General features: G+C 39.7%; 1 protein-coding gene across 2 annotated transcripts in view; it reads right to left on the reverse strand.

Moving 5' to 3' along the window:
* Positions 1-1,515: 1,515 nt before the first annotated feature.
* Positions 1,516-14,916, reverse strand: part of TRIM66 (tripartite motif containing 66) — a 46,443-nt gene continuing 33,042 nt past the window's right edge. For both annotated transcript variants that reach the window (XM_017727361.1, XM_008644889.2), the window contains exons 12-20: positions 14,670-14,898; positions 11,410-11,470; positions 10,529-10,703; positions 9,456-9,763; positions 7,835-7,958; positions 6,489-6,563; positions 5,202-5,354; positions 4,373-4,591; positions 1,516-4,059 (exon numbers count right to left, since the gene is read on the reverse strand). In XM_017727361.1, coding sequence (XP_017582850.1) covers positions 4,000-4,059; positions 4,373-4,591; positions 5,202-5,354; positions 6,489-6,563; positions 7,835-7,958; positions 9,456-9,763; positions 10,529-10,703; positions 11,410-11,470; positions 14,670-14,898 — 1,404 coding nt within the window. In that variant the 3' untranslated portion in view covers positions 1,516-3,999. The remainder of the gene's footprint in view (positions 4,060-4,372; positions 4,592-5,201; positions 5,355-6,488; positions 6,564-7,834; positions 7,959-9,455; positions 9,764-10,528; positions 10,704-11,409; positions 11,471-14,669; positions 14,899-14,916) is intronic.

The raw sequence follows: 14,916 nt of genomic DNA on the forward strand, positions 1-14,916 counted from the left end.
GATGCTTTTTAATGATCTCTAAACGCTGATATTTGCTGGGCCCAGTACAAAACCAGATTAAGCTCTGTGAGTTTCTTTGAGCATAGTTCAACATCTGAAGCCCTGTTAGGGTGCTGTGTTTGTTCACTCAGCCAGGAGAAACGCTCATCCTGGTGCAGGTAGTCAGCACAAGACTTGGCAACCAGCTAATTCTGCAATGTGCAAATCTCACCATTTTAAAGGTACAATCCAAACATTAGCTCTGATTTGAAAATTTACAGGGAGTCTGTCACAAACTACACCCTAAACAGGAAGAAGTTATCTGAAAATTATCTTTCAAGAACCTCTTTTCAGACACTTGGAATGAAAAGGGAACAACTGGACCTGGATATTTGACAACAAATTTGAACATTGCAAATTCCCATCTCCACAGTAATATTCCCACCACAGCAAACACTTTTCCCAACAAACCCATCCAAATACTGTGTTCCTGCTGTTACATTTCCTAATATAAACTTCTATGGAAGTCTCCTTATTCTAAATCCTACCAGTCTACTAAATGCTCTCATGAAAACACACATAACTACACACCAAAATGTACTTTCACATACGTTTACTAATGGACAAGAACATTTCTCAAAAAACAACCACTCTACTTTTTACTTCTTGCTCCTGGTCTACAAATAGACAGCTTCAAAAGATATGCATCCTCCTCAGCCTATGACTACTGCCTATCTTTATTTCCCACAGATTATTTCATTTGATATCTAAATAAAATCAGAGAAGCTCAGCTGGTATTTAGCTTTTTGTCTATAATACAGTTCATTGTCTACATTTAACACTTGAAGGAATTGCATATCCAGGAGTTTTTCTATATTTTCCCATTTATGCAATAAAAAGTTACCTCTATCTATAAATCATCTCCCAATTATGTCTGAAGAACAGCACAGCTTTAACCCTGAGAGGAGGATTCCTTACCCCTCAAGCCAATAGGCCCCCAGGTCAGAAAGTTGATGCTGATAGTTTTATTTTCCCATAAACCAAACAGAGAGGAACCAATAATGATAATGTTAAAACATTTGCAGTGTCTGCTTGACTTCTTGCCAATAGAGGATTTTTGTTCTATTTTTTGGTAAATTATTCCAATTTCTGGCATTTTCAATTTTAGAATATCTCTTCTGATTCCTCCAGATTAATGCATTACAATATGGTTTTCCTCTCACTAATAAGTTGCATGTTCCTTGGCACTTTATGCGTACAGACATTTAAACTAAAAATGTTTTTTGCTACTTGTTCATGTCATGTTTGTTTCCCAATAACTTAGAGCAACTGAAAAACAAAAAGGCAAAATATCTAGTTGGTATTGAAAATATTAGCACAAGTAGCAAGCTGTCTCCTGTGTTAGCATAGCTGCTTTCATAACTGCTCGGTTTTGCTATCAGAAGTTACGAGCAACTTAGCTAATGATTGTTAAAATGGTATTATATGATCCATATGTGAATTGAAAGCAGATGTACTGAGAGCAAAGATTTCAGATTAATGTGCAAGAAGACGTTTCACATGTTTTATTGTTCAGCAGTGCACATTACACACATAAACATGCAGTCATTGGTTAATCTGTATGGTTAGACACCTGTTTGTATTAACTGTGATGCCATTCTCCTGTCATGATACTGGAACAAGCAGGTCTTTGAAGTTGTTGGGAGGGGGGAATGAAAGCCAAATCTGTAGCTGCCGTTTCTTCTTTGACAGACCTATTATCAAAGTGCAATTAATCTCTTTTCCAACTAAACACAGAAAGGATTTTCCCTTTCTACATGTAACCCATTACACGCAGGAAAAATACATTGCTCTTATAACCTGCACTCTGTTGCGAATTGCTGACCACAGATTCACGTTTGAAAGCATATGAAGTCATACATAGGACTTCAGGTTTTGTTCTGCTTACCAACATGACATGAGGTTTATGAGGGTTTTTTAAAAATAGTTACTAGTCTTAGAGTATTAATCAGAATCTAAGTTAGCCTTAAGAGTGCCCAGGTCATTCAGTCCTGCCAGCACACACCCCCCAAAAGGTGTTTTATTTATGACAACAAATTGGAAAACTTCTGTTTTTAATAAAGGCATAATATACCCTGGATAAATTTTATTTCAACAGGTGTTCTCCAAAATTAATGGTACTGTTAATAACCTTACAGCCTTTAAGAAACAGAAAGAGGCTCTTTTTGACTCTGCTCTTCCAGGAAAAGAGGAAGCCATCAATAATCTCTCACATTTCTACCACTGCCCCTAGATGAAATCTAGAGAGCATATAATTTTTGCACTATTCATCATAAAAGATAGGTCTTTGGTGGAGGAACTGAGAAAAAGGGATACCTGTAGCACAGATAAGGGTGATTAATTCAGTGACAAACCAGCACTCGTTGCCCTGTGCCAAGACTCTTACTGTTTTGAGGAATTTGACAGAAAGAAAACATATATGGATTCACATTTAGAAAATGTACATTTTCTGTCCCCTCATCTCACAGTTTGCCAGTCAGTTTCTAATATCCAGATTTTCATTTCTTCAAAGGAAAGAAAAGATGAGCTCACTACCAAGTTAAGGGCAAACAGTCACACAGATAGCAGAATATAACATTCATGTCTTATTATTTCATATATAAACCTTTACTTTAAAGTGTTATCTAAAATAACATACATGGTTACCAGACAAAATAGCCTATATAAACTATGCTGAAAATATCATCTTTATTTACAGGAACCTAACTAAAATGATCTTTAATTGTGTTTGAGGTCTGCAACAACCTCCTCTCCTAGAGCTGGACCCCAGCCCAGATTATTCTGCTGGGCAGAGCTCTAAGGAGGAAGATGTCCCTCACATACATGAAGAATGCCCTGGCCATGCAAAGATGTGGCTCACCTGCTGCTGGAAGGGGTGGGAAGCAGCTTGCAAACTATCACTCTGCTCAGGTGTGATGTCCTGTTACCCATCCCACCCTTCAGACTCTACAGTGACATGCAACCTTTGTTCAAGGGAACTCTAAACCTGCTGGTGGTGGTGTTCTGCCCATACATTGTGAAATTCAGCAAGAAAAAAAGAAAAAAAAAAGGCTTAGACGGTCTTTCTTTCTGTTTGACCTTCTACATATATATGCATCATCATCTTCTAGTACTGCTGGTAATCACAACTACAGGTAATAAGCAAAGAGAAAATCAGAAATAAATGACGTTATTTTATAGGCACTTCTATAACCATGTAATTCACTGCATAGTTAATTTAGTGAATTCCAATATCTGCTTCATAGAAAAACAACTGCCTTGGGTTGTATAAAAATGCTGCCTTTGAGAGCTACAAAATCCCACACTGCTTTACCAAGCATGAATTAGATTCCAGAAGAATCATGCCTTGCAAACAGAGCACCCAGTACGCACTGAGAAACAGCTCTCACAGAGCCCTTGTATTAGCACTATTAGCACTTGTTCTTTCATGATTTAATGAAAATGCTGTGCTTCAAAAGAAACAGCTAATCAGATAATCACATTATACTGTATCTCATAGGCTTTGAGCAGCCAAGCTCCCAGAAAAATCATTGAATAAGACAACAGGATTACAGCCTTAACAGCTACACATTGTATTTGTCACAAAGCATGGCCAACATTCACATTGAGATTGCCAGATTATTACATGGTTACCTGTGCTCTATAAAATAGAGATGTCACATTCAACAGATTATGAAACAGTACTGCAGTATGAGATATTATTATTTATCATTACCTATGACCAAAACATTAGTACTTCAGTGTAAACACTGCAAGACATATACGTGATTTAACAGGTGGAATATTGACAGATTTAAACATTTTGGATCTGTTGTCTATCCACAAGATCTGGAAATAAGGCATATGGTCAGCAGAATAGGAGAGTTTAAATAAACAGCCCAAGTGCTTTGCTTTCCTCCCACACACCTTAACTCTGCCAGTCACGCTGCTGGATTCCTCAAATCTCATATCTTGAGGAGGTCATACCTGAGGAAGGCTGTTAGCTGGCTGAAACATCATTCTTTTAGTTTTTTCGCTTTCCTGTGTACAAAGGAAACAAACAATGAATAGCTAAAGGGCTTAGTCTTTTTACAAACCTTGACAGAGCTTTCTGCTAGGAAGATAACTGTGCAGCCTGAGAGGCTTCATTTGCTCCTGCTCGCACACTTATACACATCTGACACTTTATTCCACTCAAGGGACCTTGACATAAAATTGTAGAACTGATCACACATCCGTGATAGAAGCTTGACAGTTTTCCTAGACAGTCCTGCCAAAACTTCCCATCAGTAGCTGGAAACAGTTAGCAGGGTGGCCACTTAGCAACCAAATGCTTTTGCTTTTGCAATCTTACAGCATGGCGCCGTTTCCTTTTGGGCTGAACGCACTCCTGCCCATACGACGGCCACTGGAAATCCTGGCATGGCACCTGGCTGTTCTGGCTTTCCACATCTTCAGAATCAGAGTCATCTTGTTGCATTGAAGGGAAATGCCTGTCTGGATAAATCTCTTTCAGTTTGTTCTCAAAGAACTCATCCAGGCATCGTCCAGCCTCAGCAACCTCGGAATCTGGCTGTAAGGGAATGAATAACCATTCAGTGCTACCACAGGCAGAAATCATCAAGGATCAAACCCAAATAACTACCCCACCCCAACATCTCACCTTGGCTCTGTCTGCTACATCTCCATTAGTCCCTGCACACTTTCTACAGCCCATTAGTCCCTCTGCATTTCCAGTGTAAGTAAAAACCAGATGCTGCTACTAAGGAACACATTTGTGCACCTCTAAGAAAAAGAGATGTGCGGTGAACTAGGAAGAACAGCAGTCATCACTGCTTAGGAATTTCTATGCATTTGATTTTCCCTAGGTATTTTGCTGGCTGTGACTGGCCTCTCCCAGCAAACTCAACAACATTCCACAGAGTTGTCTGTGAAGATGTCCCTCTTTAATTTTAGATCCATATGTATCTCAAGTTCTCAGACACACATAACTTCATAAAACTTCGTTCCTGTCATTAAAAAAACCCCTAACATCATTTCCAAAGAACAAAACTGATTAATACTTCTGTTTATCCCAATTCTATATGTGATTAACATAGAACCAGTACTTGCTCCAGAGTGACAGCCATTGAAGGAGCCACCCCCTGCTGTGTACCCCCCACCCATGCATATTAGAAACATACATAATTGAACTTTGCACAGTTCCAAAACATGAGACGCACGTCAGTCACAAGTTCCTCAGGTGCAGAATAGTGGGACTTGTCCTTTTTTTGCAGCTTCTTTCGTATGGTGGACAAATCCATTGGCCTTTTGATGATCTGATAATAATGCCGAGCCTGCAATAAGAATAAAACACAGGTATGTGACATTTTTAATTAAAACACTTCCACTCCAGCGATGACTATGCAAGTTTGGACAAAAGTCATTGCAGAGGAGTCCTTGCATCAGGGCAGAGAGCTCTAATCTTTTAGTTCCTGTACTTGCACATCTTCCTGGATGCTTATTGGTTTGATTAAAACATATTTGCTTGCAAGATTGATCTTGAAAATAGTATGCTTCAGTGACAACTCTACTGCTTGCACTTTGTAAAGTTTATCCCCAGATAACAATAACCTCGATTTTGCCATGATCAATAATATATGTAACACTGATAATTAGCTGACATTTTCCCTTAGCAAGTACAAAAAGAATGTGCTGCGATACTTTCAGCTGATAACGTGGGAAGTAGTCTGTCAAGAGTGACTCAAAATATGGTACTGTACACTCTTTTAAAAGTTCAACAAAAGTCTTTTTCAATGGGCACCAGCCACCAGGATATCCCATTCCTTACATCTTTCTGGGTCCAAGCCTACATGTTAGGTAATCTGTTCCATAAGTTCATTGCAAGCTTTATTAGGTGGAACGGGGTTTATATCATTATTTGGACTACTCCTTCACATAAAACCTTTATTTTTCCCCCCTTCAACTTGTAGCACATTGTATTCTATTGTTACAATAGTGTGAGTCTCCATCTCCCTTAAGGCAGACAGTTAAACACTGCAAATGCTGAGTACATGGGTGAAGCAGAAATCTCTACATCTTCCCCTGCACGCAGTCACATTCACCCTCTTTGTGTACAGCACAAGAAAAGAAGGGGTTCAGGGTTGCTTCTAGAGCAGACCTCTCTTATGACAGTACAACAATCTCCATGTATGTGGCAAGTCAACTTTTTTAATCACTGGAACCCCTCATACACCTTTACCATTCTACCAGCATCTTAAATTGGCCCCCAAATGTGGCCTGAAAATTGGTCAGCATTTACCTGCCTTGGGCCTCACACCTTCAAGGCACTTGCAAGAGGAAAACACCCACCCATCCCTAGGAAGCAATACTGTTCAGAATAAAACCTCATGAATATCTTTCAAGAAGACAAAGGAGGAACTTGTGACGTTCTCTGGATTCCCTCTGATCCGTGCACGTGCAGTACTTACCAGGGGACTGACGGGTTCATGGAACGGGAGGCTCATACTGCTGCAGAACAGGGAAAGCACCAGCTTTTCACACTTCTGTGGAAGCCAGAATCAAAATACATTTTAATTCAAAACAAGTGAATTTACTTTTTCCCTTAGTTAAAAGAGAATTCTCAGGTGGAGTGTTCATTTCTGATGCAAAATTGAACACTTCACTCTAACCTGGGGGACATTTTGCCTCATAGCATTCTTATACCTTGGAAAATAAGGATAGTCAAGAAATGAAAGAAAATAAGTATTTTCCTGGAAATTCTTGGGAATTAATCACTATCATTATTTACTTTCTGCACTCCAAATCTATTCCTTGGCTCTCAACTAAGAGAACAGCAGCAACAGTATGGAAAGAGGTAAATGGGCAATGTTTCCCACTGCTCATATTCATTCATGCAAACAGATGTAAGTCACTAGTACTGTATGAAAAAGCTCCTTTTACTCACCATTAACTTGTAAAACACTTATTCTTGTCTTTGGCTCTTTCAATAAAAATGCACTACAAAAATATTATAAGCCATATTTTCTCACAAACAAAGGAATTTTTCATCAACTCAATTTTTTAAATAGGACTTCACTATTCAAGACATAACTCCCAAAATTTTTTGTCCAGTTGTACCAAATCCAGTGGAAACAGGGCCAGCTCAGCATCTGCACTCAGTTGTGTGGACTCCTCCTCTCTGTCCAGTTGTCACCAATATACACAGGACATCTATTCTGAATTTCTGTCTTTCAAATACCAGGAGGACTTTGAGAAAAGACACTGTTTTCATGGAAGATTTGGTAGAGGAAACTGATAATAGGTGTGTATGTTGATAAGTTTTCATCTAGGCTGAGTTAACAGGCTGAATGTCATCTTCAAAGGAACTAATGGGACATATGAACACTGCATGATTATTTCAGTCCAACTGAAATTCAAAAAATGCTTTCATGACAAAAATGTCACAGCATTGGCCCAAGTCTGAGAAGATGCCAGGTTTTAAAAGAAAAAGGTTCACTGTCAAAAAGCCAGGCAAAAATGACTCAGGGAAGCTCTGCTCTTGAGCGTGTCTTCCCTGTTCAAAGGAGAAAAGATTTCCACACCTGTCTGCTTCATCTTTCTATAACATGACTTTCATTTTTAAATTGAGCAGCAATGTCTAGAAAGAAGAGAATGGTATAACCAAATGGTAACAATGCTTTTGTTGTATTTACCACTGTGTGTAACATTTGAGTAGCAGCCAAGTCAAAACCATCATCTCTCGCATGAAAAGGCAAAGCCTCATGCTGAGATCAGGTGGCCTGCTCTAAAGAGTGCAATGTATAGTGATTCCCACCTTCTGGTCACAGTCACCAAGGCCATATTGTGCATTGTAGCTGTGGCTGTAGCGTGTGTTTTCACAGTCATATTCCACCTCTGGCTTCACTGGGTTGCGGCAAAGCGAGCACACCCATTCTCCCCTGCAAAACAAGAAACCAAAAAACTCCTGGGGAATTTTTTCCACAACCTTGTCAAACAGCAAATCTCAGAAATCACTATTTGGAAAGTCTCATCCTTAACTAGCATTACGATAGCAGGCAATCTGAAGCCCATTGTACTAGATATTCTTCATTGGATTTGAATCCAGTTAGAAGTATAATCATTTCAGATTCTCTTCACAGCTCTTTTTCTGTCACAAAGGAAAAGAAAATGACAAAATTGTGTTTGAAATCATCTACCAGCAGTGTATGCAGCTGCACTGATTCAAGTGCTGCTTTGAAAAAAAATATTAAGGAAAAACAGGCAGCAATTGGTTCATAACACAAACCCAGACCCCTTTGATATTCGAGATATTTATTATCAACTGATATGATAATGGACATATTTCTCTAAGAAATCAACATTGTCAGAAAAGGTGTGATAATGCACAGATCCCCTAACCAAACAGACATAATTCTGCAAGGGTATGTGTGTCCTTGCTAGCAGATGCATTTTCAGAATCTCTTTGAAGAATTTTGGGAAGGCAGTGATGCAACTTCTGCAATATCAGGGTCTGAATAACTATAGGTAAAGATATATTAAAGAACTATGAATATAAAACTTTACTTAAGGGAGTTAATTTACTTCACTAGAGTTTAATTTTGTCTAGAAAGTTTACTCTAACAGGAAAACTTAGTTTTCACACTGCTTTGAAACTAGAAGGTAATAATAACTCCACTAACTAGAGAAAGGAATGAAAAGCCAAGAGCTGAAAAGTCCTGGTTTTTGAACAGAAAGGACAAACCAGAATCTCCAAATTAATACCTTACAATATATTTTTCTCAGCTGAGACAATTATTTGGGCTTGGCTCAAATGAAGCAGACTTTGGTTCCACTTAGTAATGATTTATAACAGAATTCAGAATTGTACACCACAGTAATGTACATTATTCAGCCTCACTTTTAGAGTTTGGTATGTGGACGTGTATTTCTGGCTCACTGCATACAATCCATCTGCGACAAGTTGCGAGAGAACATATCTTAGGGAAACCAATGACTTAAATATTTCCACAGCAGCCCTGATAATCCTACATCTCCCATAAGATTTCTAACAAACTGAACAGGAATTCACAGACTGCCCTTCCCTTGTGCTAGTCTCTGTTCTGCCAAGAAGAGCTGATGTCTACACTCCAGATGTTACATTAGAGTTAGGATTTTATTTTTCTCCAGTGAGTCATATGAAAGTTTTTTAAGTTCAGGTCTGCCACCTCCTTTGCTGTACTGGCCAGTTAACTGCAGAAAGGGCATGGTGGCTGGAAACAGCTACTTTTCATAATTCATCTGGTTCCTAGCATGTAAGACAAAAAAGCATCAAAAAAGGCAAGTGAGAGGTGCAGTCCTTGTACTTGTATAAGGCTAAACATCCATCCCTGAGGATATCTTCTGCCCCCAGGCAGTGAACAGGAACAGCACGATAGTGAAATGTCGTCCATACTCACACTGGAAAGCTGAGCAGGGCTGGAACATGGCAGGAGAGGTGGAAGACCTTGGGGCAATGATCACAGCACAACAGCTCTCCTCCATTAAGACACACAGCACAGAAATCCTCGTTTTCAATTGGACTGACTTCCTGAGTAACTGGGGATTTTTTCATGCTGGAGATGCCATTGCTGAGCTTCTGATCAACAGACAAAGTATCTACAGGAGGAGATTGTGTCTGTCCTGCAGCCTGGGAAATGAGAAATCTTCTGTCCTCTGAGTTCTCTTCCTTGGACTTCTGTCCTTCAGCTGGGCTATCTTTATTTATCTTGGAGAAAGAAAAATCTGGGATCACACAATCATCATGTTCATACATCAGCATAAAACATCATTGGTTATCTGCAGATAGCCAAGTACTTCCTGTACTTGGAAGACACAGCTACCAACAATTTTCCAACAAGTACTTCCAAGTACTTCTCTGCAGTGAACTCTACTGGGGTCACCCTGGTCAGGTCATTTCCTCCACATACCACAGTGTAGTAGCACTGAGAGAGAGCTGTGCAGATTCTACACCACAGGTGATAGAAACAGGATATTCTACAATCTTACTTGCAAATTTTACTGTAAACAGCTCAAACCCCCCACCCTAAAAAGCCCCAGGATAGGTCTTTTTCCCCCCAGCAATTCCTGTTTCCTTCTGTGGAAAGAAGTTCACACTCAAGACTCCACTGAAGCAATAGAATAAAAGGCTTTTAAAAATCTATTACACTGTGATTTCTGGGATCAGTTCCTCTCACTAGAATATACATTCATGCCAGTTTTAAGCTATTTATCTTGTATTTATAACCAGACAGGTAAGCCAAGTTGTTTCTTGGAGTATGAAAACACTACAGACTTCTTGGAAATGGAAGATGCAGGGAGCTCCACAGCAAGCTAAAAGCTGTATTGTCTTTACCTCAACCCACCACAGAAGTACCGGAGGGTGAAACAAAACAAAAGACTTGTTTAGTGTACAGTATTCCAGAAGCTGTGCCTAGAAATCAGCGGGATAAAGGAGAGAAGGCAGGTAAAACCTCAAGGCAATCCCACTCACCTTTATGGACATACTTGAGGACCGTGTCCCACACTCAATTACCAGGAGGAAATTGCCCTCCTGCTCATTGTCCTGTGGCTGGAGCTTAAACACTGGGAGCTCCCCCACTTCTGAGGCTGATATTTTCAGACGTTCCAGTCGCACATAGGGGATCTTCTGCTCCTTAGGGGCAGCTCTAGAGACAAAAAAGGACACGATTAAATTCATCCATATTCCACAAAATTCTCCTCCGTACTCAGTTTCATGCACCATCATTTCTGCTCCTTCTCCTTTGTAACTGTGACTCTGGTGGCCAAACACTGGAAATCTGGACATTTTTTCACAAACCAATTCTTTAAGAAATGTGAATGCAATCGCTTTAAATTGATCATATGCGTAAATACGTTACTAACTTCTGTGCTAAAGCTTTGCCCTGCTGTGTATATTCTTGTCTTAATTACCCCAACTGAAGTCATACTTGATACTTTTTGGTGTGGCTGGCTTCAACAGGAACATAGCACATCATCAATTTTATCATATTATCACAGCAGTGGCTGAAAACTAAATTTTATAAAATTGTTGATGTAATGTTAATCCTGTTCCCATTATATCTTTTAGTTTTCATCGGGGCTTAACATTTCCTAATTGTTCAAGTGAGATAAGTTTTCAAATATTTATTCATTCTGGAAAATTACACAGAAATACATTAATTCACCACTTCTTTTTCATTGTTGTTTTCAAGTTTGAGACCATCTTACAACTTTCAGAAGTATTACCTATAAGGAATCTAGAATTCTTTTGAAGTTCTCCATCATCATTAAGTATGACAAATTTTCTAAATGCATGCATAAAATTTCACAGCCAGTGCTTTTGTACAAAAAAAAAAAAAAAGACTCTGCTACCTGACATTCTGATTGCTTTTCATATCCATTTCAAAATGTTCCTTTTCACAGTTATTGGAATCTGGAACAGAAGATAAGAAAACGAATAAAATATTTATAATATCACAGGCAGATTAGGATAGAAAGTACTTCAATATTCATGTACTTCTGACTGGTGTTTAATATGGTATCATAAGTGAATTATGGAATCATTTCATCTATATGTATAGAAAATGTGTATGCTATTTTCTGTTCTGGTGCAGAGCCTTTGTCTTTCATTTTTACTTTTAACCACAGCTTCTGTTCTAAATCTGAGGAGCGTTTACAAACTATTTTGTGGAAATGGCTTTATTCCCAGGGAATTATACATGTACACAGCCATATCACATTCATCCATATACATGGAGCGACGTAGGTAATCCTCTTTGCTGTACAGCCTTCGCTTGAGGAAAACAGACCTACTGAAGTCGGAACCCCCAAGGCTCAGGAAATCTCTGTGGTCTCCATCCAGCTCCATGCTAAGAAGCTTCTGGATAATTCCAGTTACTTGAAAACAGGAAGAAAATTGTGTCTCCCATCTGCCACCGCAGGACAAAAGTTACACTATAATTCCTTTCTTTCCTCCAACCTCTGTAGCATATAAACACATGAATTCAGAACTGTCTGCTATATAAGCATTTAGCTGCAGCTTTATGTAGCTCTAGCAGCATATAGCTGTAGTTTTTGACTGACATTAAACACAAGTAATAACAGTTCTGGGGAGATAGGACAGGGTGGAGAAAAATGTCCCAGTGGATGCCCTCATAAATACAAGTCCACTGAAAAATTTCATCTCACCTTCTCTTGTTCGGAATTAGTTTGACATAGCCAATACTAACAAGAAACAAATGTAATATCATGGTTATCTCAAGATAAGAGAGGGCCAGGAAAACATGCTTTTAAAAAGAAAACCTAGCTCAGGTCAACTGTACATCAGCCATGGCTTGAAAGCAATGTGCCTCTAGGATACTCTGGTTTTTCCCACCACAGGAAACACAATAAAATCAAGACTAACAAGGAAAGGTGCATTTCACATCACACCTAAGGCATTATTCACTTGTGATTGTTGCTCAGGTGAAGGGTGGATAGCCCTGTCACGGACAGAATCTCTAAAGGGAGACTGGACATTGAGGTGAAAGAGTGGCACTCATTGCACACTGTCACAGCAGAGGATGTTCCAGTCATGCTGGGTTCCTACATTAACCAGTATGTCCACCAGCAACTGGGCCCATCAAACAATAGTGCCTATAAAATTTGTGGAAAACACTGAACTAGAGGGGCTGCACTGTGGAGAATGTTTTCAGTTAAAAATAGACCTTAGTACATCAGAGAAAAAAATCTCCTAAATCAGTAAGACTAAATTGAGATAACTGTATTGTGCTCATGAAGGGTCAAACGAATCCCAAAGGAAAACAACTGGCTACGAAAATGCTCTTGGAAAGAGCTAAGGGTTAAAATGGGCTGTACACTACACATGAGTCAACCACCTAATGCTGCTGCTGCAGAAGAGAGGAATGCCATCCTGCAGGGTATTACCAGCAGCAAGGAATGTATAACACAAGGAGCTGATACCCTGATTCTTCATGGCACCCCAGAGGCCTCAACTGAGCACTGCGTTTGGCTGTGGGCAGCACTCCTTAATTGCAGAAAAAAAAAAAAACAGCATGAATGAGGTGGTTTTGAAAAAATCAAACCCCTGACCCATGAGGAGAGACTGAAACCATCAGATTTGTTTAGTCTAGAAAAGAGGAGGGGAAGGGAGGGTGTTTATGCAAGTCATAAGAAAAAAAGCGGCCATAAGAGGGAAAATGATGACATTTTGTACAATTTTTACCACATCCCTTGTGCCTAGGATAAGAATTATTTTGTTTTAAATTAAGCTGAAATGTTTAGGTTTGCTATTAGAAAAGGATGAGTCACTGGAGACACATACCAGAAGGAATGAGGCTTGGCAGCACAGCAATGCTGAAGCCAGCAAGTCCTACCGAGAGCCACCAGCAGAGTTAACATTGCCTTTGCAGCACAATTCATGTTTTATGGTGCACTAGTGTCTGTATCTCCTCAGGTCTCCCCTCACTGCATGCCCTTAAACAGGGACAGCAGGACGGGAATTGCTCACTCCTGATCCTTCCTCGTGAAAAGGGAGCAGCACTGAATTCAACACTCAAAGCTTTCCACCCTCTTGCACAACAGGGCCTGCACTTTATACCCAGCAAATGTGTAGCATCTACTACTGACAGCGAGTTTCTGAACACTGGGGCTGCCTCTGTGTGTGGTGTCACACAGCCCACACCAGGCACTGCACAGCTGCTCCTCCCCGAGCCACTTCAGCCTGACTGAGGCACAGCTTTTTAGGGGTGCTCCTGATTCTTGCAACTCACACAAATGATTGTGGCATAATTGCCACGATTTGGCATGGGATGTAGAAGAGAAGACAAATACATTTCCTTGGCTCACTGGGCTAGGCCTCCTTTGTTCTAATTAGAATTCTCTGAACAAAAATACAGCACAGAGATAGAAATATTAATTCATCTTTTATAGAGAAATGCAGCCAAATATTGGCATAAGTCACGGGATAACAGCTTGATCCTGCAATCCCTTGCTTGCATGAATAGTCCCATTGACTTTCAGAGTTTGCAGGAATGAGGCTTTACAGTGCAGCACAACGACATTGGCAATTTGCCCATGAAAAGAGTTAAGTAAAGTCTAATTCTCCATGAGGGCTGAAGAAATAGGCCTTGGCTGAAGGGAATGTTCCACAGTAGACAGAGCCAAGCAAAGGCACACACTGTGCAACGTATTAACAAAAACTTGGTATGCTACAGATGTGAAAGACTTAGCAGAAGGCACATTACATTTCGGAAGTAATGTGGGTTTTTTTAATTGAATTTGGACTCTTCAAACCAGCTCTTCAATAGTCATAACTGCAGGTCTCATTAACAGGAGTGCTTCTAAGAGAACTAATACTCCAGGTACTTCACACAGTCACACTCGTTTCTGCTTCGCAGATGAGGGATGTTACAAATTCAAAGCATATCATTTCCATGTTTTTCCTCCACAAATGAGATCAAACACAATTTTCCATTGGATTAAGTACTCTGATAATATTTGAAGCTTGCTGGAAAAACACATTTACATGTAAGTATATTAATATGGCATACTGCTTTGCTGTGCTTCCAATGCACAGTGCTAAGAAAAAACAAAACCCCAAAACCTAAAGGAAATAATTAAAAGCCTGGTACCTTCTTTGCTTCTAGGTTGTCTCATTCTGGCATTCACAGGCAGGAAAGAAGTGTTGCTGAGCAGTTCAGAAGGAGAAGTGCAATGCTGAGACTTTTTGATTGAAAGATTAATAGGTTCTTCCATCACTTTTTGCATAGAAAGAGTTAATTCATTAACTACCTCTTGCCCAGCAGTAGCCAAGCTGTTTTCTAGAAGACAATCCACAGCACTGAGGTCTTCATTTTCCAGCTTCAGGGGGTGGGGGGG

The sequence above is a fragment of the Corvus brachyrhynchos genome, unplaced genomic scaffold (genome assembly GCF_000691975.1).
Source record: "Corvus brachyrhynchos isolate BGI_N302 unplaced genomic scaffold, ASM69197v1 scaffold542, whole genome shotgun sequence".
In the NCBI taxonomy this organism is placed as follows: Eukaryota; Metazoa; Chordata; class Aves; order Passeriformes; family Corvidae; genus Corvus; species Corvus brachyrhynchos.